At 41.4% G+C, this 23,030-nt stretch overlaps 1 protein-coding gene across 19 annotated transcripts in view; it reads left to right on the top strand.

Annotated features, from left to right (window-relative positions):
• LOC131124906 (adhesion G protein-coupled receptor L3-like) overlaps positions 1–23,030 on the top strand; it is a 170,391-nt gene that overhangs the window by 78,741 nt on the left and 68,620 nt on the right. For 12 of the 19 annotated variants that reach the window (XM_058065882.2, XM_058065876.2, XM_058065879.2 and 9 more), the window contains exons 5-7: positions 4,269–4,378; positions 11,508–11,523; positions 13,374–14,182. In XM_058065882.2, the coding sequence (XP_057921865.2) occupies positions 4,269–4,378; positions 11,508–11,523; positions 13,374–14,182 (935 nt within the window). The remainder of the gene's footprint in view (positions 1–4,268; positions 4,379–11,507; positions 11,524–13,373; positions 14,183–23,030) is intronic. The other 7 variants (XM_058065893.2, XM_058065877.2, XM_058065891.2 and 4 more) reach the window with 1 other exon arrangement.

Raw genomic sequence — 23,030 nt, 5'->3', positions numbered from 1 at the left:
CTGCCGCCGTTAGCAAACGACTGCTGACGGTGAGGAAAAATGGGAGAAAACAAATCTAGGAAAAAGAAAAATACGCAGTTCAACTGAAGTAATACCCAATGCTTGGTTTGGATCTGCAGATTATGTCGCTTTTGCGTGTCCAGGAAATCATCCTTGCCTACCCAACTTACTGTTCTTTCTCACTTTTCTGCGCCCCTCTCTGGCTCCTTGAGCTACTCCTTCTTGTCCGACTTGAACTTGTCTGATCCCCAGCACTCCGGAGAGCAAGCAGGCTTCGGTTCTGGCCTGAAACCTTGTATGGTTCGTTGCCAACATCCTGTCCAATTGCAGCTTTGTCCTCAAAATAAGCAACAGTCAGAAAAGCCGCGCTCGCCCACAGAGCTCCTGACCCTTCTGGTTGGGGTCGCACCTGCAACCCTTTAGAGAGAGTGCCATACCTCCAAACTTGTGAACAAGGCCCTGCCAGATACCCACTACTGTCATCACTATCATGTCCAAAACTCCGGGTTAGACCATTCATGCCTGCCATCCTGTCATCCCTTTTCACGTCAAGCTGACTCCCAAATTCAACACCCGGATGTTTTGGAGAATTTACTGGCAGGACATCACCACACCCACTCAATGCCCAGTCACGCCACCACCAGGAGGGGTTGAGTCACTCTAAATCAGATCATGTAGCATCTGCAGCCTAACTGACCAAACATCCATTCATTTTCTACCGCTTTTTCCTCACGAGGGTCGTGGGGGGTGCTGGAGCCTATCCCAGCTGTCTTCGGGCGGGTACACCCTGAACTGGTCGCCAGCCAATCACAGGGCACATATAGACAAACAACCATTCACACTCACATTCATACCTATGGACAATTTGGAGTCGCCAATTAACCTAGCATGTTTTTGGAATGTGGGAGGAAACCGGAGTACACGGAGAAAACCCACGCATGCACGGGGAGAACATGCAAACTCCACACAGAGATGGCCGAGGGGGGAATTGAACCTTGGTCTCCTAGCTGTGAGGTCTGCGTGCTAACCACTCAACCGCCGTGCCGCCCCTGACCAAACATATACAACAAATATAGCATCAATTTCAAGTCAATTTCCAGGATGAAATAGTGCCATAACAGATGGCGCTTACTACATACCCTTTTTCCACTATGGCAAACTCTTGGGGTTTGGTGCTGTATTTAGTTTGTGACTGGGTGGAAGCTAAACTGACTACAACACCAAGTTTCATTTTCCATTGTCTTCGGGAGCCGTGTCATTACGTCATGGGTGTCAATTTCAAGTGCTGATCACTTTTTAATCAAAACACAAACACAATCCTTACACTGCATATTATGTACACGTAAAAATATCAATATAAAGGTACAAAATGTAAAACATTTTAACAAAGATTGACAGAAGCAATTGACAGATTGGCTTTTAACTCGGAGTGAGTCGTATGGTCCTGTGTCTTTTAGTTCTTCGTTTTTATTGTAATTGGTTTTATTTCTTGTTTTTAATATTTTAATATCTATTTTACTAATTTATTTCTTAAATGATCTTTTAGTTTTGGATTATTACTTTTTATTTTTACTAGTCTGTGCACCACTTTGGAAACTCTGTTTATAAAATGTGCTATATAAATAAAGTGGATTGGATTGGATTGGAAACATCCATCCATTCCTTTTCTATGCCGCTTATCCTCATTATGGTCGTGGGGGTATGCTGGAGCCTATCCCAGCTGACTTTGGGCGAAAGGTGGAGTACACCCTGGACTGGTCTCCTGCCATTCACAGCTGACATAAACATAATTAAACCAGAAGACAATTGCACGATCGGTTTACAATGAAAGTAGTTTGCTGTCATACAAACATATTTCAACTATTTAACGTTAACTGAAAATTGGGAGTCCATGCAGGTCTCACTTATGCCTGAGTGCCCTTTTGTAATAGGCTCCTGGATTACGTACAGCATTGTTATTATACACATCAGAACCAGTGCCGTTCCTGCCTAGCTCTTTGTTTTGGTCTCTGTAGTACTCATTTGTTCAAAAGACAAAAAAACAACAAAAAAAACTCGCTGCAGCCATCTCGCCTCTTGATGCAGTTCAGCATCGGCAGGGTCCTTTCCCTGTTACAAATTTCTTCAGCACTCCTTCAAGTGTCCAAAAGGATAAGAGACTGTTATCCATTATTTTCCATTGTTTGAGTTGCAATGCAATGTTTCAAGAATGCAGGCAATTCGCTTACTTTTTAAAGCTAACTCTGCCCACCTCATTATGCAAATGCTTTGCAAGCTTTTGGAGCCACAGTTTGTGGAAACTATAATAATGGAAAAGCAAAGCTCTGACAACCAGCTCCTGAAAAGCTCCAAACCAGTCACAGAGGTCCAAGAATGCTCAGGTTGTTAAAGCACTTGAAACACTTAACTTAACTTTATTTATCCTTTAGGAACTTTATTTGTGCAAAGCATCAAAGCGTGTGCAGTTCAAGTACCAAACATAAAACACATACAGTCAACAGATAAAAAAACAATCAACCATCTATTTGCAGAAGAAAGCCTACACTGGTTTCATGTAACATTTTTTTTCGGAGAACAAGTAGAGTTAATTCAGGTAAATAATGCTCATAGCAGCGATAAAAAGGATTTTTGCATGTAGGTCAACATAAAATCTTCAGGATTAAATGCGCAATCATCCCGCTGCATATGAAGCATGTTTGTTTAATCCCTCAAGAGGAAAGAAGTTGTTATTCCAAACTACGATTGCATTTGCAGATTTGGTCCCAGCTTAGCCTCTGTTGACAAATGTAAAAAGAAATAAACATAAATACAGTGTAATTGTTGGACTTACTGCTTAAATCTTCCCTGCGTATATGACATCGCCGTAATAATTGTGATGCAAATAAATAAAAACAAGTTTAGTGTTTATTTACAAATTACAATTATTTTTAGTACTATTTAGACTAATATATGGGTCTCAACATTTACTGTATATTCATTCATTCATTACCCAGCTGTCTTCGGCTGAGAGGCGGGGTACAACCTGGACTGGTGGCCAGCCAATCACAGGGCACATATAGACAAACAACCATTCACACTCACATTCATACCTATGGAAAACATGGAAACATGCAAACTCCACACAGAGATGGCCGAGGGTGGATTTGAACTCAGGACCGAGTTGTCTTCGGCCGAGAGGCGGGGTATACCCTGGACTGGTCGCCAGCCAATCACAGGGCACATATATACAAACAACCATTCACACTCACATTCATACCTATGGACAATTTGGAGTCGCTAATTAACCTAGCATGTTTTTGGAATGTGGGAGGAAAAAAAACAAACCCCACGCATGCACGGGGAGAACATGCAAACTCCACACAGAGATGGCCGAGGGTGGAATTGAACCCTGGTCTCCTAGCTGTGAGTTCTGCATGCTAACCACTAGACCGCTGTGCAGCCATTTACTTTATATTTTATACGCTAAATTTCACCAGTCACTTGCTGTCATGGGGCTGCTACATTTAAAAAAAACAAAAAACATATGCAAGGCTATGCTATGTGATGCTATGGTTTACTATGACATGCTAGGTGTATTGAGATTGCTATAATATTCCGTCATGCACTAAACCCGCCATGATCCTGCTTGATTCACTTTGCCTTTTCTCTGCATTCATGTTCCATTTTAGGGGGGGGGGGGGGGGGCTGCGTTGTTTTTTACGTGACACCTAACCTCCTCCTCCCTATCCCCGGATAACAACCCCCTGCTGTGCCCCCACGTGAAAAGAATAAAAGGTCCTGTGAGGAGATAATTGTTTCTCTGTCACAATGAGCCCTTATTTACTTGAGTGGCATTTACTGCCTAGTAAGCGTGGGTGGGTGGTCTTCAGGGCTGGGGGGGTGTCTAGCTGTATATGGTTCATGAAGCCATAAAGGAAGCTGACTATATCTCATTACAGCATTTCCCCCCCTCCTCATGGCTTGGATTGATTAGCGGGCAGCCAATCAATGTTAATTAAGGTGTAGAGGATCCTTTAATTGTGCCGTATGAATCATTGTGTCAGACCCTGCCTTGACCTTCAAAGGATAAATAGTATTTATTATATGACAAAGATAATGATAGTATAGATTCAGAGCATTGCTACAAAATAAGTGTGTAACCTCTGCTTCTATGGCTATCATCATATTTTTTACTGAAACAAATACCGTGACGGAAATAACAAAAACATCCTCGTTGTTGCAATTATTCCTCATTTCCTCAAAATCAACATCATTTCTTTCTGTTTCAGATGTAATAACCGGACCCAGTGTGCTGTCATTGCCGGCCCGGATGTGTTTCCAGACCCCTGTCCCGGAACGTACAAATATCTGGAAGTCCAGTATGAATGTGTCCCCTTCAGTATGTACTCCCTCTTTTTCTCTCAGTATTCATTTCCTGTTTTGTGACTCATCAACAGTCTCTTTATTAGTGCAAAAAACACTGAATGTGATGACTAGCACTGATATGACCTCAACGTTTACACGTGTAAAAAATCATCACATTATCACCAGGGCGGAAATGTTTCCCTGCTTATATGACACTGTTGGTATCAGGGGGTTAATGCAAATGGAGGATTTTTTTTTTTTAGCATCATGCGCTAAGAGACTCTGATGGTGCCTTCCAAATTCGACTAATAGAAACAGACTATTCTACTGTACTTCAGACCTATTCCCAGTCAGATGTCATTTTAAGGATACAAAATATTGTTAAAGGGGTGGTGCCCTCCAAGGACACAGAAACATGCCTACTGCACTTCAGACCTACTTATAGTCACTTCCAGAATTTTATCAGTAGGGGGGTACCCTGGACTTAAGGTACAGAAACGGACTACCTACAATATTTCAGTCAATTGATGTTCCAAATTGTCCATAGGTATGAATGTGAGTGTGAATGGTTGTTTGTCTATATGTGCCCTGTGATTGGCTAGTGACCAGTCCAGGGTGTACCCCGCCTCACGCCCGAAGACAGCTGGGATAGGCTCCAGACCCCCCGCGACCCTCGTGAGGATAAGCGGTAGAAAATGAATGAATGAATGAATGAATGATATTGCCTCAAACGTCAGGGTTCCTGTATGGAAAAGTCTGTAATTAGATTTTAGACATTTCTATGGAAAATACAAACTTAAATATGCAACAATATTCATATTTTCAAGACTGTAACCAATGTTCTGTTTATTTGAGGAAATTATTATTATTAAGAAATTAATGGATATTTTTTTTTATAAGGCACTTTCTATGGAGGCTAATATGTTTGTGTGTGACAACACACACTTGGGTGATACATTCCGGAGAAAATCTGGGAAGATATTGACAAGTTGAATAACCGACCCAATGCTCCCAAGTCTTTGTATGAGCTACATTATGTAGCTATAATCATCAGGAAATTAAATGATGACATAATGAATAATGAAAACAAACCATCAATTCATTCATTCATTTTCTACCGCTTATCCGTACGAGGGTCACGGGGGTGCTGGAGCCTATCCCAGTTGTTTTCAGGCGAGAGGCGGGGTACACCCTGGACTGGTGGCCAGCCAATCACAGGGCACATATAGACAAACAACCATTCACACTCACATTCATACCTATGGACAATTTGGAGTCGCCAATTAACCTAGCATGTTTTTGGAATGTGGGAGGAAACCGGAGTACCCGGAGAAAACCCACGCATGCACGGGGAGAACATGCAAACTCCACACAGAGATGGCCGAGGGTGGAATTGAACCCTGGTCTCCTAGCTCCTTTTGTGAGGTCTGCGCGCTAACCACTAGACTGCCGTGCTGCCCAACAAACCATCAATTCATTCATTTTTTACCGCTTATCCGCACTAGAGTCGCGGGGGGTGCTGGAGCCTATCCCAGTTGTTTTCGGACGAGAGGCGGGGTACACCCTGGACTGGTGGCCAGCCAATCACAGGGCACATATAGACAAACAACCATTCACACTCACATTCATACCTATGGACAATTTGGAGTCGCTAATTAACCTAGCATGTTTTTGGAATGTGGGAGGTAACCGGAGTACCCGGAGATGGCCGGAATTGGAGGGTGGAATTGAACCCACGTCTCCTTGCTGTGAGGTCTGCGCGCTAACCAGTCCAGGGTGTACCCCGCCTCTCGCCCGAAGACAGCTGGGATAGGCTCCAGCACCCCTGCGACCCTCGTGAGGAAAAGCAGTAGAAAATGAATGAATGGACTTGTTGCACCTTCAGACCTATATCTCCAGACCTCATCCCCCTTTTGGTTTTCCTGTAGTGAACCTTGCTGACATGCAGTGAGGGGTTCCAAAAAGCTTGGACTTGTCCATAAGGTTCTCTTTGCATTCTGGTGTCTTGTTGGAAAACCGCCTGTTTGCTTTGTTCCTGTTGTGTTCCTGTGAAGAAAGCAGGGCCATCATGTCTTCTATGACCAAATATGGTCATCATTTTAATAGTGACTTCCTATCTAGTTGCATGGTCCATGTATTTCCTTCCATGCGCTCATGTGAGGCCAGCTCAAGGTCATCTGAAGTACAAGATCAATAGATGTTAGACTGTAAGTTACATTATTGATTTTATTAATAGAAGATTGGACCCGACCCGCTACCCGACTATTCATCATGGTTTCATTTCAACAACCATTATTTGATGACTGTGTGTGTTTAGACGGGAAACCGCAATGGCAGCCATGTTTGTTAGTTTGTGTATTTCCACCCCTGGTGCACTTTCTAGATTACCTTTAGGCAGTACCTTTATGAAGACCCATAAACATGTCCAATAGATGGCATTCGTCTCCGCCCCGTTTTTCTCGCTCCGCTGCCCGTCTATTCTTCTTTATTAAAGCCTTTCACTCCAGCAACAGCTCCTCCCTAGAAAATCAGATGCCGGTTGAGGTTGAGTTCAGAATTTGACCAACATTGTAATTTAACTATGTTAAAGCATCAATGCAATCAGTTAAGAACACTTAATATTAGCTTTTGTTGACTTTTTTTATTTGCTGTTTTATTATTATTTTACTTATTTATTACTGATTGATTGATTTATTGTCTTTATTCTTAATTTGTTTGTTTTTTTTATATTATTTTGTGTATAGAAAAATAAAAATTAAGATATTTGAGAACAGTGGAATGTTTTATCAGATATTTTGGTGTGGAAAACCGGAACCAAAGTACTGAAAAAGTGTAGAGTATAGCAAAGCAAAAGCATTGAAGATAGTTTTTTTATTGATTTTTTTTTTCCAGTTTTTAATAAATGCATTTTTTTTTGTTTTTTTTTGAAAACCTGATGCGGACCGGCTTCACCCAGAACCTAGCTCCGGTGGCCCCCCAGGTAAATTAAATTTGAGACCCCTGCCTTACAGGGTTAGCATTGTAATTTAGCTGCTGTTTGTTGCAAAGACAACATAACACAGCAGGTTTCACATCCTCGTCCAAAGTTCACAAACAAGAGCCAAGACATAATCGCACAATTCTATTTATTCATTCATTTAGTTTTATTTATGAGCACTTCTTGCCTAATTGCTTTTTAATCCATTTTGCTAATAATAACAAGACACCGAGCTAGCAGCGTGACGCTAGCTCCAGTCCAATAATGAGACTAGCATGTTTTTTGGCAAGCGCTAACAAACACCTGCTACAAACGTCTGGCCTTCTGTGCTGGCAGGTGAGACCATAAAATGGATTCCTCTGCACACGAGCACCGCTTACAATGCAGCCTGCCTAATGTGGCGTGATGATTCAGTGGTCACGCTGCAGGTAAACGCCACTTGTGTGACCAGGACACTAATCTGTCCTGTTTTGTCATGTGCTCCTAAAGGCAGCATGGAGGCAGAAGTAGTTTTTTTTCTCGATACCTTAGAGCAGAGGGTGTTAAACTTATGTCATTGAGGGCCAAGACACTGCAGGTCACTAAAGCAGATGATTTTTATGATCAACACCCCCTCAATTTGAGGGAAGGCGCTCATCAATGAGAACGCCTGCATCTTTTTGCATGTTTTTGCTTTTTCTTTGTATTTTTTAAGGCATTAAACAGTGTTAACTTTATTCATTTATTTTCTACTGCGTATCCTCACGAGGGTCGCTGGGGGTGCTGGAGCCTATCCCAGTTTTCTTTGGGCCAGAGGCGGGGTACACCCTGGACTGGTGGCCAGCCAATCACAGGGCACATATAGTCAAACAACCATTCACACTCACATTCATACCTATGGACAATTAACCTAGCGTGTTTTTGGAATGTGGGAGGAAACCGGAGTACCCAGAGTAACCGGAGACGACCGGAATTGGAGGGTGGAATTGAACCCTGGTCTCCGAGCTGTGTCTGCGTGCTAACCACTAGTCCGCCGTGCCGCCCGTGTTAACTTTATTTTTGGTTAAATTATATTTACAGTTGGGTAATCATATAGACTGTTATAAAGTTACCCCAAAAGCACAAAATTCCTGTAATTCTATTTTTAACTGTTTTCACTATTTTTTTTACAACTATTAAAACGTAAAAAAAAAGTGAAATTTGTCGTCATCATTAAAAGTTAAAACGCAGTGTTTTGTCGTTGTACACATTGTAAGATTAAGAGTGGTTAGCTTGTTTTTACCAGATTGTTTCGTATGGCTATAGTTTGACATTGGAACAGACTTTTTATTTCCTATGAAAAAAATTAATGAATTCAATAATAGCGGTTGACGTCTTTTTTCGTCAGTGAAAGTTACAAATTTTTTTTGCTAATGTTTTAATAATTTAACTATACCAGTGGTTCATTTCTGTAACAATGTCAAACAATAAATTGTCATCTCTACTATCTTATGAATTATACTATTTTATGTCTTTTTTTCATTTATCATCTGTTTTATTGACTGTTGTTTGGACTTTTGATGTTTTTGGTGCAGATTTTTCCCCTTTTTGTAAATCAGATGTTGTTGTTTTGGCTCCCATAAACAACAAGATGCATCGCATGAGATTAAAAGCAAAGAGGGTTTTTGGTGTCACAAAAATCAAAGCTTCGATTAAACGTTTTTGTCGAGTTGCCAGGTGTGCTGCATTAAGCGCTAATTAGAGGAGGGTCTCTTCAGGGGGTCTCCATTCTAATTAGACGTCCCTCTGCTAATCAATGTCCAGTTTGTTTATTCCCACGCTGTTTGCTGGTGTCCAGTCACTCAAGATGTTGGTGCAGAAACCCTCCAGCTCGTTTTGGAGTATTTAAACACGTTTTTTGGCTCAGTACAGCTTTTCAAATGCCTTTGAAAAGCAATATTGGTCTTTTTTCCTTGTTTACTTTCTTTGTTATTACAACCTTTTGTAGCTGATATAGCGGATTTTTCACAATTTTGCAACATTATTTTTTTTTAGTTCATCCTTTCAAAACCATACAATTGTGTCTTTTTAAATATCTTTCAAATATGCATTTTTCTTCTTTTCTGGAGAACTCTTTTTGGGGGGCTGCGATAACATAACTTTTGTTTTCTGGCTTTGTTTTTCTTGGTTTCCTAGGTTTTGATTCTTTGTCCTTGTTAGAACTATTTTTCTCGTTTGAGGAGAATTCAGTTTAAAGATGAGTTCAGTTTAAAGTGGAATTTGCTAGTTGACAGCAAGGGCTTAGATCTTAGATGTTTCCAGGTTGTAAAATACATCACTATAAACTTTATATATTGTTCTTGAACAGCCAATAATATTTTCTCACATTTCTCTCTTGTTTAAACACTCAAAAAATTCATTTTCAAAACATGACTCATTGACTGTGGCGTTTTTGTGTCCTTGTTGAACTGCGTTTTGTTTATCTCTCGTCATACTTTGTAAGTCGAATTCATTTGTTCCACCCGCATGACTTGCATTTCTTCGGCGTGTACGGGGGTCTGATCGGGTGGTTTCTGCCTTTCTTCGGTCTGGGGTTCCAGCTCATGCACAGCGTTTCACCGGCACTGTGGGTTTAGTCGGGGGGAGAGCGTTCGTAGTCACATGGTTGGCTATTGTTTACAGTTGGCTATTGTTTGCAGCTTGCTACTGGCCACAACAGGAAGATGGCCTAGAGCCAATCAGGACGCAGATCACTACGACACTCAACTTTTTACAGTGCAATAGTTCGTAAAGGGCCACCATTCGTACGGTGTGATATTGCACTAAAATTGCACGAAAAAAGTTCCACAAAAGAGCGAGTCCACGAAAACTGAACCGCGAGGGAACACTGTACTTCAATTCCTGCTCATATACTTTATTTCCTTCTTGTTGCTATTACTAATTTCTTATTGTTTTGACTTTTTACAAAATTCTCAGTGATTTTGTGAAATTTATAAAAAATTATACACTAATATTTCTTTCCACTCGACGACGTGTTGCCATGGTTATATGATAACACTGTCGTAGCACAAGAGAAAAGCACAAAGATAGTACTGTCGAGAAATGTAGTGACGAGGAAAATGACGGACAAAAGAAGATCCAGCGAGAGAACGTCCTCCCCCGTCCTTAGGCACATGCTATTCAAAGCCACGTAATTTGTGTCATTAATTAAAAAGCTGATGGGATGGCGTTAAGGGGGGAGGGGGGGGGGAATATGGCCGCCGCTCCTCGATGAATCTCTATTATCCGCCTAATGACACCATTCTGATACCTCTCTCTGCCATTAGAGCAAAATTGGTAAGCGTTAATTATTCAAGTGGAAATCCATACAGCTGTTAGCGGCTGTATGCTAAGCAGCAAGTAGTATGCGATTTAGCACTGGGAATAATAATAACAGTAATGATGAATTTATGGATGGAGATTCAAGGTTGTGTTTTTGGAATATGGGAAAGTTTTTGGATATGTTGCAATTATTAAACAAAAATATCAATGTTTGTACCATATTTCCTCATCCAAGGAGTTAGTTACTGATTGTGACAGATTTAATTTAACGTTTGTGATTATTAAAGCATAAAATAATTGGTCAAAAACTACAGTATTCTGCCAACTATTTGAATAATAGTGTCCATGTATTATTATATAATGCATGCCATAGGTATGCCACATTCATGCATCATATTTCTAAGAGATTTTAGACATGCATTTTTAGCATTAAGGTCTGGTCGTTAAGTGGGGCAACTGGCTTTGTGGCTGCTTATGTAAGTAGTGCAGGCATCTTCATAGGCTTTCAAAACATCATTGTGAACTTAAAGTAAGTAGTCAAAATAATCAAATATTTGCTTCGTATTGTCCCGTTGTTCGGCATTTTGTCATACTTCCTCGTCGGAAGGCCACTGTGTTGTGATTTCGCTGAATATCAGAAAGTTTGCAATATGTTAGCTTTGCAGAAATTGTCAAAAATTTCTTTTGCCATGTTGTGATTGCGACTACTATTTCCTCATTTGAGTCCTTCTCCGCTGTGCGTCCTGTGTGGGAAAGGTTTACAACATGTTTGCTTCAAAAACGTTGTTTAGCATGTTTCCTTCATTTTTTATTGAATTATATATTGTGATTCATTTTTTTATTGTGATTAATCAATTTTAATTAATCTTTCTTTTTCTCTCTTTTTCCCCATCATGCCTAAAAACAGAAGTGGAGCAAAAAGGTAACTAAATGACAAGAATTTTCTTCATCATCATTATTTTTATTATTATTATTAAAAATGCCGTTCAGTGCAAATATTTTGACATAAATGCAGCAGATGTGCATTGGTCGGATTTTTTTTGAAATCTCATTTTCTTCTCCAAGCTGAGCCTTATCAGCCGCATACCATTAAAGCTAACGCTATATAGGCTGATCAATAGCTTGTCCAATAAGATGTCAGCATATTTTGATTATAGCTCTAACACGATGATGGCTATAACCTTCAGGGACTCGCTAATCAATACAGAGGAGAGATTATAGCAACCATATTCATACCTTATCAGCTCATTCAAAAGCTTTAAAAGCGTTATCATTTTGACAATAAAACAGTGTTTTTTAAAGACATAAACAACATTCTCACAAAAGGCTCAATTTCAAAAAAACAAAAACAGATCAGTCTGTTCAAAAGTACTATGTAATTTTGTTTGTAATATAATGTGTTTATTGTATATTCATAAATTGTAATATAATTTGTTTCTTTATTGTGGGGATTTCTACTGGGATTCCATAATAATACTTCTTTCTTCCAACGAGTACTGCACTTTGATTATGACAGTTTTAGGTAACGTTGTTTGAATGGGGACGATTATGCTAATTTTTCAGCCCTTAGTATTGAGTTGTGTACGCCGCTACACACAATAACCCGCACAGAAAGCTTTCGAGATCTTACAGAATCTGCACCTATTCCAGCTGTTTTTTTTTTTGATTTCGTGATTCCCACAAAAATGGTTTGTTTTATTTTATTACACCCTCGGCCCGCCTCCAAGTACGCCCCCTCCGCTGTGGTTGGTCACACTCCCAAGCGCTTAGGAGGAACTCTGGCAATTTTTCTTTTTTAAAATTGCCGCTTTTAAAGGGGAACTGCATCATTCACAATCCTTATGTGAATCATGAACACGTATTTCTATTTTGATCATTTAAAACACAACCGAAACTTCTTTAACTTAAGCTACTCAATAACAGCATAGCATAACAGCATCATGTCGAGTCTTCATAGTGAAATTGAGAGCTAGCTATCCATTTTTCCGGCTGTGACTAGCGGTTAGCAAGGCATCGTGTTAGACCACCAGATAAATGTAGTTTTTCGTGTTAGCTGCTACACAAACAATATTGCTCGAGCTTGGCTAACAAAGAAGTCCATAATGTAAATGGATCATTGTTCCACCGATGGAACTCCAACCACTTGTTTGCGTCGTTAGGAATTGTAAAGAAATATAGCATTCCCTTACACCAGAAGAAACACTTCCTGGGAGCCATTGCTACCAATGTAAACACAGAAGCAGAGCTCGGGCGCCCACAGTGCACGCCCATATAAGGAAGCCTGCCTATGTGTGACATCACAAATGTCCAGTTTTACAACACCTTCTGAAACCCAGCGTTTCGAGCCATCCCAAACTTTTTCCAAGGCTCGCTTCCAAATGCGCAAATCTCATGAGCTGAAACTCTGGCATGATTTAACACGGGAATACAACAGAAAAGTTTGGTCGGCAGCCAATCATAGGGCACATATAGACAAACAACCATTCACACTCACATTCATACCTATGGATAATTTGGAATGGGAGGAAACCGGAGTACCCGGAGAAAACCCACGCATGCACGGGGAGAACATGCAAACTCCAAACAGAGATTGAGGTATTGAACCCTGGTCTCCTAGCCGTGAGGTCTGCGCGCTAACCACTAGACCACCGTGCCACGGTCAGAAAAGTTGAAAAAGCATAAAAGTCCCCTTTCAAGTAAAAATTCAAGTATAAAACGCCTAAAAGCCGCTACCTGCCAATGTAACTCCGTACTTGTTTTTTCCCTATTTTGGCTCCTCAGTATTCCTGTGCCCAGGGCTTCTCCGCAGGGTCTACCAGAGCGAACATCTCTTCGAATCAGATCACCAGTCCGGTGCGTGGTGCAAAGATCCTCTCCAAGCCTCTGATAAGATCTACTACATGCCGTGGACGCCGTACCGCACGGATACATTAACCGAGTACTCCTCTAAGGAGGACTTCATCGCTGGTAGGCCGACGACGACGTATAAACTGCCACACCGCGTCGACGGCACCGGTTTTGTTGTGTACGATGGAGCACTGTTCTTCAACAAGGAACGCACACGCAACATCGTCAAGTTCGACCTGCGGACTCGCATCAAGAGTGGCGAGGCTATTATCGCCAATGCCAACTACCATGACACGTCGCCGTACCGCTGGGGGGGTAAATCGGACATCGACTTGGCTGTGGATGAGAACGGCCTGTGGGTGATCTACGCCACCGAGCAAAACAACGGGCGCATCGTCATCAGCCAGCTCAACCCGTACACACTACGCGTGGAAGGCACTTGGGACACGGCATACGATAAGCGGTCGGCGTCCAACGCCTTTATGATCTGCGGGATCCTGTACGTGGTGAAATCGGTGTACGAGGATGACGACAATGAAGCCACAGGGAACAAGATCGACTACATCTACAACACGGAGCTGAGTAAAGATGGCTTCCTGGATATTCCCTTCCCCAATTCCTACCAATACATTGCCGCTGTGGATTACAATCCCAGAGATAATCTGCTCTACGTTTGGAACAATTATCATGTTGTGAAGTACTCGCTGGATTTTGGCATACTCGACAACCGACTTGGTAAGTTTTCATTTTTTTCCCTACCGCATTTATGTATGTATAGGTTTGGGATATAGTCAGGAGAATCCTTGCAGACACTGGTTGCTAGTTACAATCCCAGTCCTAAAATGGCCATATATCGTATACTCCCAATGTTGTGGGACTCGAACTGAAGAGTACTTCCAAGCTTTTAGTGCCTTTTTGCAGTAGTTGTTCCTTAGGCGCAGCATGGTGGACAAGTGGTTAGCGTGCAGACCTCACAGCTAGAAGACCAGGGTTCAATTTCTGTGTGGAGTTTGCATGTTCAGAGTTTGCAGGTTTCCTCCCACATTCCTCCCCAAACTGTAAATATAATTTAACCAAGAATAAAGTTAACACGGTGGTCTAGTGGTTAGCGCGCAGACCTCACAGCTAGGAGACCAGGGTTCAATTCCACCCTCTGCCATCTCTGCATGCGTGGGTTTTTTTCCAGGTACTCCGGTTTCCTCCCACATTCCAAAAACATGCTAGGTTAATTGGTGACTCCAAATTGTCCATAGGTATGAATGTGAGTGTGAATGGTTGTTTGTCTATATGTGCCCTGTGATTGGCTGGCGACCAGTCCAGGGTGTACCCCGCCTCTCGCCCGAAGACAGCTGGGATAGGCTCCAGCACCCCTCGTGAGGAAAGAGCGGTACAAAATGAATGAATTTCTACTACATTAACTAGCATTGCTCCTCATGAGGCTACACTCTTCTGCTGTGTGTGTCTACAAGCAACCCAAGTTCGATTCCTCCCTCGGCTATCTCTGTGTGGAGTTTGCATGGTCTCTCCGTGCATGCGTGGGATTTCTCCAGGTTTCCTCCCACATTCCAAAAACATGCTAGGTTAATTAGCGACTCCAAATTGTCCATAGGTATGAATGTGAGTGTGAATGGTTGTTTGTCTATATGTGCCCTGTGATTGGCTGGCGACCAGTCCAGGGTGTACCCCGCCTCTCGCCCAAAGACAGCTGGGATAGGCTCCAGCACCCCCCTGTGACCCTCGTGAGGAAAACGCGGTAGAATAGATGGATAGAAAAAAATCATATTCATCATAGCATGTCGTTGTAATCAATGCCTTTATTCCAAAGCTGGGGTTTGTGTTTGTGTGATGCGGGGAAGGGGGGTGTGTTTGGACAAGAAACCACCCCATAATCTAATTTGTTGTGCTTAATAAGAGGGGAGCCTGTGTGTGTTTTTCTTTTATTGGATATGAGTTGTCACGCAAAATCATCTACCCTCCAGACGAAGCAGCATGATTACAAATAGTAAACTCTTTGCAGTGAGTAGACAGATGGAGTACACGTATATAGACAAATTAATTACAAAACTGGAAATGGGGGAGTAAATGAAAACACTCTGGAGTAATAAAGCATTTTGTTTGACTGCGGCAAGAAACGTGATAACATCGTAAGTTGGATTTGTGACTTTTTTGCTCAAACACTTTAGATCAGGCGGTCTGTCATCATGGGGGCAGAATTTTGTTGAAAATGAGGATCGATATCCATCCATCCATCCATCCATCCATCCATCCTTATGTTGCTTATTCATATTGTATATCCACGGTATTTTCGACATACCAAACAGACACACTGTATTTTCTGCACTTGGGCTAAGGTATCTGCTTTAACTGTTGTCAGAGTTTTCGCGAAAGCAGGAATCATTGCTGAACAGTCACACTATATTGATTATTATTATTTGCACTATATTGATTGAGAGCTGAACCCAGTTAATGGCGAAAAATTCAATTCAATTCAGATACAAAAGAAGAGGACTTTGATAGATTTGTGGGAGACGATTAATTTAAAAAAATATGGTGAATGCATTGTTAAATAGTAGAGTCAATTTCAACAAAACTCACTGTTTTGCTTCTGTTGCCTTTTTTTTTGTCGGCTGTGTGTTTTAGCATGTGACTTATAACACAAATTACATAAAGCGGAAAATACATATATATTGAAATTATGATTTTATTGAACATTTTTGGAGTACTTTGTGATGGTTCACTTACTTGCATTTGAAGTGACCAGTCATAAAGAATGGGGTGTTGTTTGCCCCCAGACTACCAAAACCGGCAACAACAACGAGGGTTGCGGGGGTGCTGGAGCCTATCCCAGCTGTCAGCCAAACACATTCACATATAGACAAACAACCATTCACACTCACATTCATACCTATGGACAATTTGGAGTCGCCAATTAACCTAGCATGTTTTTGGAATGTGGGAGGAAACCGGAATACCTGGAGAAAACCCACGTGTGCACGGGGAGAACATGCAAACTCCACACAGAGATGGCCGAGGGTGGAATTGAACTTGGGTCTCCTAGCTGTGTGGCCTGTGCACTAACCACTCTACACTGTGCAGCCCTTGGAAAAAATACGACATGAAAATGGTGCTACTTTGCAGTATATTGACAAATTCTTATCATAATTAATTACAAAATAATTAATTACAATTTGAGCTCTCAGCGAACTAAACAATGCTGTTCAGTCTGCATTTTTTTATTGTAAAAGTCAAAATTTTTGCACTCTTTTGTCATACCTGTTAGCTTGTGTTGTGTAAACAAAAACAATAATTTTGTCAATTTATGGAAATAATAATTCCGTATAATAAGTACAGATTGCAGTTTCTGTTTATGTTCATTTCGGTATTAGTAAAGCATCCCCAAATATCTGCTCAGTACCAGTAGTACCTTCTTGAATTCAGTAAAATTTTGGTTCCTGTTTCTATGTATTAGCAAGCTGCTAACAAGAGCGAGGTCCAATCAGAATTGCTGTCTCTGTGAGGTAGGGATGATGGACTTTCCGCTGCCAAAACACTACCATATGCTGGTATTTTGTAACAAATTACTACTGCAATATGTCTACGCTTGGGAGAATGACAAGAGTACACAGAGGGACACATTTTGCGTTTGATGCTACGGAGAACAAGGCACTGTGTAAACCATGTGGAGCATTGATCACCGATAAAAACACACCTAACTTGCAGCATCTGCAGGCGAGTCATCCTGACAAGTGAAGCGAAGAGAAGAGACAATTTGCACAATAATTGCATAATATTTTCATGTTATGTTTACTGCTGCTTTTATTGCTGAGAAGGAACAGAGTTGCATTGTAGATGCCGAGTCCATTAGGCAGAGTTGATTTATTACTTCCTACAGTAGTTGTACTATCATAATATTAATATTATGGGGGTGCTGGAGCCTATCCCAGCTGTCTTCGGACGAGAGGCGGGGTACACCCTGGACTGGTGGCCAGCCAATCACAGGTCACATATAGACAAACAACCATTCACACTCACATTCATACCTATGGACAATTTGGAGTCGCCAATTAACCTAGCATGTTTTTGGAATGTGGGAGGAAATTGAACCCTGGTCTCCTAGGTGTGAGGTCTGTACACTAACCACTCGACCGCCGTGCCACCCTCCCAAATAAATATAATAAATGTAAATAAATGAAAAAGCTTTATCCTTTATACTTGACTAAGTTTACTGTAGGGTTGCACAGGGTTCGAGTGGTTAGCACGCAGGCCTCACAGCTAGGAGACCGTAGTTCAATTCCAACCTCGACCATCTCTGTGTGGAGTTTGCATGTTCTCCCTGTGCATGCGTGGGTTTTCTCCGGGTACTCCGGTTTCCTCCCACATTCCAAAAACATGCTAGGTTAATTAGCGACTCCAAATTGTCCATAGGTATGAATGTGAGTGTGAATGGTTGTTTGTTTATATGTGCCCTGTGATTGGCTGGCGACCAGTCCAGGGTGTATTCCGCCTCTCATCCGAAAACAGCTGGGGTAGGCTCCAGCACCGCCACGACCTTTGTGGTTGACTATGCAAATCAGGGGGGACCAAAGTGTGGGCTGGGGGCAATTTGCAGAACATGTATTGTTTTTTTTTTTATGTGGCACATTGTAGAAAAACGATGCGTCATGTTTGTCCGTCTGCCAGATATATATACGTACTTTTTCATGTTAGCTGCTAGAATAACATTGGTGTTTACAATGACGTCCATTTTTAGCTAGCTCATATTAACTCATTTTCTCACACTAGAACGCACAGAAAAGTGAAGGTTTCACATAAGGATTAGGAATGATGGGCAAAATACAGTAAAAAAAAAAAGTGCAGTTGCCCTTTAAGGTACTCTCCAGCTGATCTCCAGCTCTCCATGCCACACCTCCTTTTATCCTGGGTGTCCAATAGAAAAGCGGAGCTCTGCCATTTACGTCCTATTCCGATCAACAGGAAGTGATGTTTTAGAATTGTAGAATTATACCATAAATAAACCTTAAATTAAGGTACGTATTACCTTGCTGTACTGTTACACCCCTACTTACTAATATTGTAGAAGAAGAAGGGACAAACATAAAAAAGAGAAATGACTTTAATGCATCATGAAGTTACTTTAGCGGAGTAGTTAAAAAAAAACTTATTTTCTTGTTATTTTATTGTCTTCACTTTGATAGCTTTTCCCGGCATTTATTGGCCAAGTGTATTATTTTTACAGCAGCAGGGTGATATTTAGATATTATCTTTTTTTTTTTAATCTGCTGAGATCCATAAAAAAGTCATAAATTGCAGTGCAGCACAGTTTTTAGTTTTTACATCATTTGCTGCTTTTGCAGGGCTATTCAACTGAAGATCCTCTATGGGGGACAACAAGAGCGCTGGGCGGTTTTTTTTTTTTAAGCACTTACTTGCAAGTCAAAGATGCTCTATGTGACAGGAAGGCTGTGTTGTTTTTTAGGTCAGAGCTGCTCCATTTGACAGGGTGCTAGATTAACCCTGGAACAGACCTTTCTATTGTGTTCTATATATTATCGGATGTTATATTTAAATATGAGTAAAAATACAAGCATTTACACAACAACTACATCGGACTGAGTATTGTGTGATGCTATGAAAGAGCCTCTGAGGCACAAACAAAGCCTTTACTTGTATCCAGGCTAAAAAAAAAAAAAAAGAAAATGTAGCATGAGTAACAGAAGCTGCTTGTGGTCCTCCTGCATTAAAGCCACGTTGTGTTGGCATGTCACAGGAAATGCACAAAGTACTAATAAGCATGTAGCCTACATTGCTTAGCCTTCAAGCTAGTATGCATTGGCTTCAAGTATGCAGCGTGGTTGCAAGGAGGGTGCCATGATGGAAGCCAATGGTATAAGCCCCACTTCTTACAAACGTTTATGGCTTAGACACTGTTATCAGTTTAGCTGGTAAGTGTTTGGTGGGTTCCCCCAGCGGGGTGGGGGGGGGGGGGCACATGTTGAGTGCAGAGGAAACGCTGAGAAGCACCATCTACATGGGGACAAGTAGCAAAATTACAGTAAGGACAGACAGCCTAGAATCCACAAAAAATATAAAAAAAATGAAAACAGGGTGGCAACTAATGATATCAGGGATGCCCATATTGAGGGCATGCAAGATTTTTTTTTTTTTTGTTGCATTTTTACGTACTTTTGTGTTTATCTTTATAGTTTACATTGACTGTAAGCTATAAACTTTTTTGGGATTGGGAAACCTGGGTTCGATTCTCCGCTTGGGAATCTCCGTGTGGAGTTTGTGTGTTCTCCCCCGTGCATGGGTAGGTTTTCTCCCGGTACTCCAGTTTCCTCCCACATTCCAAAAACACGCTAGGTTAATTAGCGACTCCAAATTGTCCATAGGTATGAATGTGAGTGTGAATGGTTGTTTGTCTATATGTGCCCTGTGATTGGCTGGCCACCAGTCCAGGGTGTACCCCGCCTCTCGCCCGGAATTGAACCCAAGATCTCCTAGCTGTGAGGTCCGTGTCTTTTAATGTATTTTCTAATTTTGTAGAAAGGCTACAAAAAATATTTACATTTAAGAGAAATCTTTGTTTTATTAGTATTGGTATCAACATGGGTCACACGGTGGTGAAGTGGTTAGCATGTCAGAAGATTGGGAAAACCTGGGTTCGAATCTCTGCTTGGTTTGCATGTTCTCCCCGTGCATGCGTGGGTTTCCTCCCACATTCCAAAAACATGCTAGGTTAATTGGCGACTCCAAATTGTCCATAGGTATGAATGTGAGTGTGAATGGTTGTTTGTCTATATGTGCCCTGTGATTGGCTGGCGACCAGGCCAGGGTGTACCCCGCCTCTCGCCCGAAGACAGCTAGGATAGGCTCCAGCATACCTGTGACCCTAGTTAGGATAAGTGGTAGAAAATGGATGGATGGATAGTTGGAACAATTTTTAGAATTTCTTTTTTTGTGTGTAAAAATGTCTAAACTCTCTTATAGCATATAATGCAAGTATAAATTTCATATATGTGGGAGGAAACCGGAGTACCTGAAGAAAACCCACGCATGCACGGGGAGAACATGCAAACTGCACACAGAGATGGCCGAGTGTGGAATTGAACTAGCTGTGTGGCCTGCGCACTAACCACTCGTACACTGTGCAGCTCTTAAAAAAATATACAACATGAAAACGGTGCTACTTTGCACTATATTGACAAATTCTTATCATAATTAATTAATTTAATCATTGTATCATTTCCGCATTTACATGTAGTAAAAATCAAAAGTGCCTAAGGCCTATGCAGTTACAATTTCCAAATCCAAAAATATGTTTTTGCCCACTTTAATGTGAATATAATATTGATCTTCGAGAGGGAAAGTCAAACTTGTGTTGGCCTTTTAAAGGTTGCCCAGTTGCTGACTTTCATGATACTGATTTTCATCGCCTATGTGGTTCCAAGATTATTCTACACCATCGACGGCGTTATGCTCTGCTTGCACGGTTCGTGGGTACAAGGTCATGGGATCCTCAGAGTTAAACAGGATACATTTTGGTTTATTGAGCTGGAAAACACCCTGAAAAGTGTGTAATATATCACTGGTAAAGGTCAATTCAACTGGTACAATTATTGACAGTATTGCATAACTTATTCTCTTTATTCTTGCATTTTTTTTTCCAAGTCTGTACATTTGCAGACAACAGTCCTACGTCAATTTATTGCTGCTGTTGACCTTCTAGTGCAGAAACAGGAAAAAAGCGGCAATAATTATAGCATTAAAAATAACACGATATGTGTTGTGTATTGCTTGTAACGAGAACTTTAAAGGACGGCGTAATGGAATTGCTTATCAATCGCTGTGTGTTTTCTGTCATCCGACGCCGCCGGGGGAAAGTGCTTGGGAAAATAAAATGATAAAAGTGCTGTCATTTAACGGCGCCATCTGTGTCAGGCTCACAAATCCATCACTCGCGGGAGGATAGTGATGGAAGGAGTGGGGGGGGTTAAATTATGCAGCCAGACATGCGGTAATGCTTGGATATCATCTGACATGATGAGAGCCATAATGGGTGGCGGCTATGCATTGTTTGCCAATTAATTTCTCATTCCCCGGCTCTCATCCCGGGGACTTGAGAAGGCATTTATGGAGGTCATGAGTATGCAGTCGGTGTGCCGCATATAAATATATAAATGCACCTTGCAGCATTTGAGTTTAATGACATGAGGAGACGATGCTTTCGTGGAGTCTCCTGTGTTTACCAATCAGCATGTGCGAAAACCATTCATTTCATGAATACACTGACGTGTTCAATCGAAGCTACATCCAATGCCAGAATAAAAGAGACCAACTTTGGATGTTAAAAGTGTTAATGGATGACGTCACACGTCATGTGTGAAAGAGCCAATCGGAGGTGTAACTGTGCATAAAGGTTGAAATAGTCAAATTAGTATCTAATTGGGTTCAGCACAAGGCTGGAAGAGTCACTTTACCCTCGCTCGCATTTTAATTCATTTTTGGCCCCCAAAGCACCTTTTTACTCCTCGTTTGATGTCGGCGAAAATTTCTGGCAAGTCACACAGAGCAGGATCATTTCATAATAGGTGCTTTTTTTTTTTTTTTTTTACACCTCCTGGAGCACAATGGAGCCGGTTTATGTATTTGTAGGAGCCAAACGCCTTGGGATACTGAAAGGCAGCCTAATTAATTCTGCGGAAAGGCTTTGAAATGAAGCGCAATGCCTGAAAACAGGAGTTCAGAACGTTCACACAGGGTTCCTCCCCGTCCCGTTAGACATAATATTGAATTGATTACCATTCCAGTCTATAAGCTGCACCTCCTAAATTTGAGGAAATAATTAATTTGTACGGGCGGCACAGTGGGCAAGTGGTTAGCGCACAGACCTAACAGCTAGGAGACCAGGGTTCAATTCCACCCTCAGCCATCTCTGTGTGGAGTTTCCATGTTCTCCCCGTGCATGCGTGGGTTTTCTCCGGGTACTCCGGTTTCCTCCCACATTCCAAAAACATGCTAGGTTAATTGGCGACTCCAAAAAGCGGTAGAAAATGAATGAATGAATGAATTTACATTAATTCCGGAATGCAAGCTGCACATGTCTCCATCATAAAATTCTCACAATGAGCTTGTGAAATATTTGGATATTGCAGGAGGTCATTACTCAATATAGCACTCACAGTGTCAGCTTACAACGAACGTTAAACTCATCACACAGCAACTTAACACTCAAAAGGTATGCCTGAGAAATATACAAACAGGTACGAATGTGAGTTTCAAATGAAAAAAAAAACAACCCAATGATTTTAAAGTTTTCCCATAATGTCTTGCATCGCAGTAAAGCATTTCAGTGGAGGACATAGAAAATAGATGGATGGATGGCGCTGCAGTGTTGCTTGCAGTGTAGCCCAGAGGGAGGCCGACGTCATTGCAGCACCCCCATTGCAGCTTTGACGTAATGCTTTATGTGAAAACTTTAAAATTGTAATTTTTTTCATTTTCATGGCTTGTACCCGTACGTTATGCCCATATAAGGAATTTTGCTCCTCCTGTGAAATCACAAAAGTGCAGTTTTATCACT

Source organism: Doryrhamphus excisus, linkage group LG2 (genome assembly GCF_037039965.1).
Source record: "Doryrhamphus excisus strain RoL-2023G ecotype Guam linkage group LG2, RoL_Dexc_Guam_v1.1, whole genome shotgun sequence".
Taxonomy (NCBI): domain Eukaryota; kingdom Metazoa; phylum Chordata; class Actinopteri; order Syngnathiformes; family Syngnathidae; genus Doryrhamphus; species Doryrhamphus excisus.
Note: the sequence above shows the minus strand (reverse complement) of the source record. Positions and strands in the feature narration are given on the sequence as shown.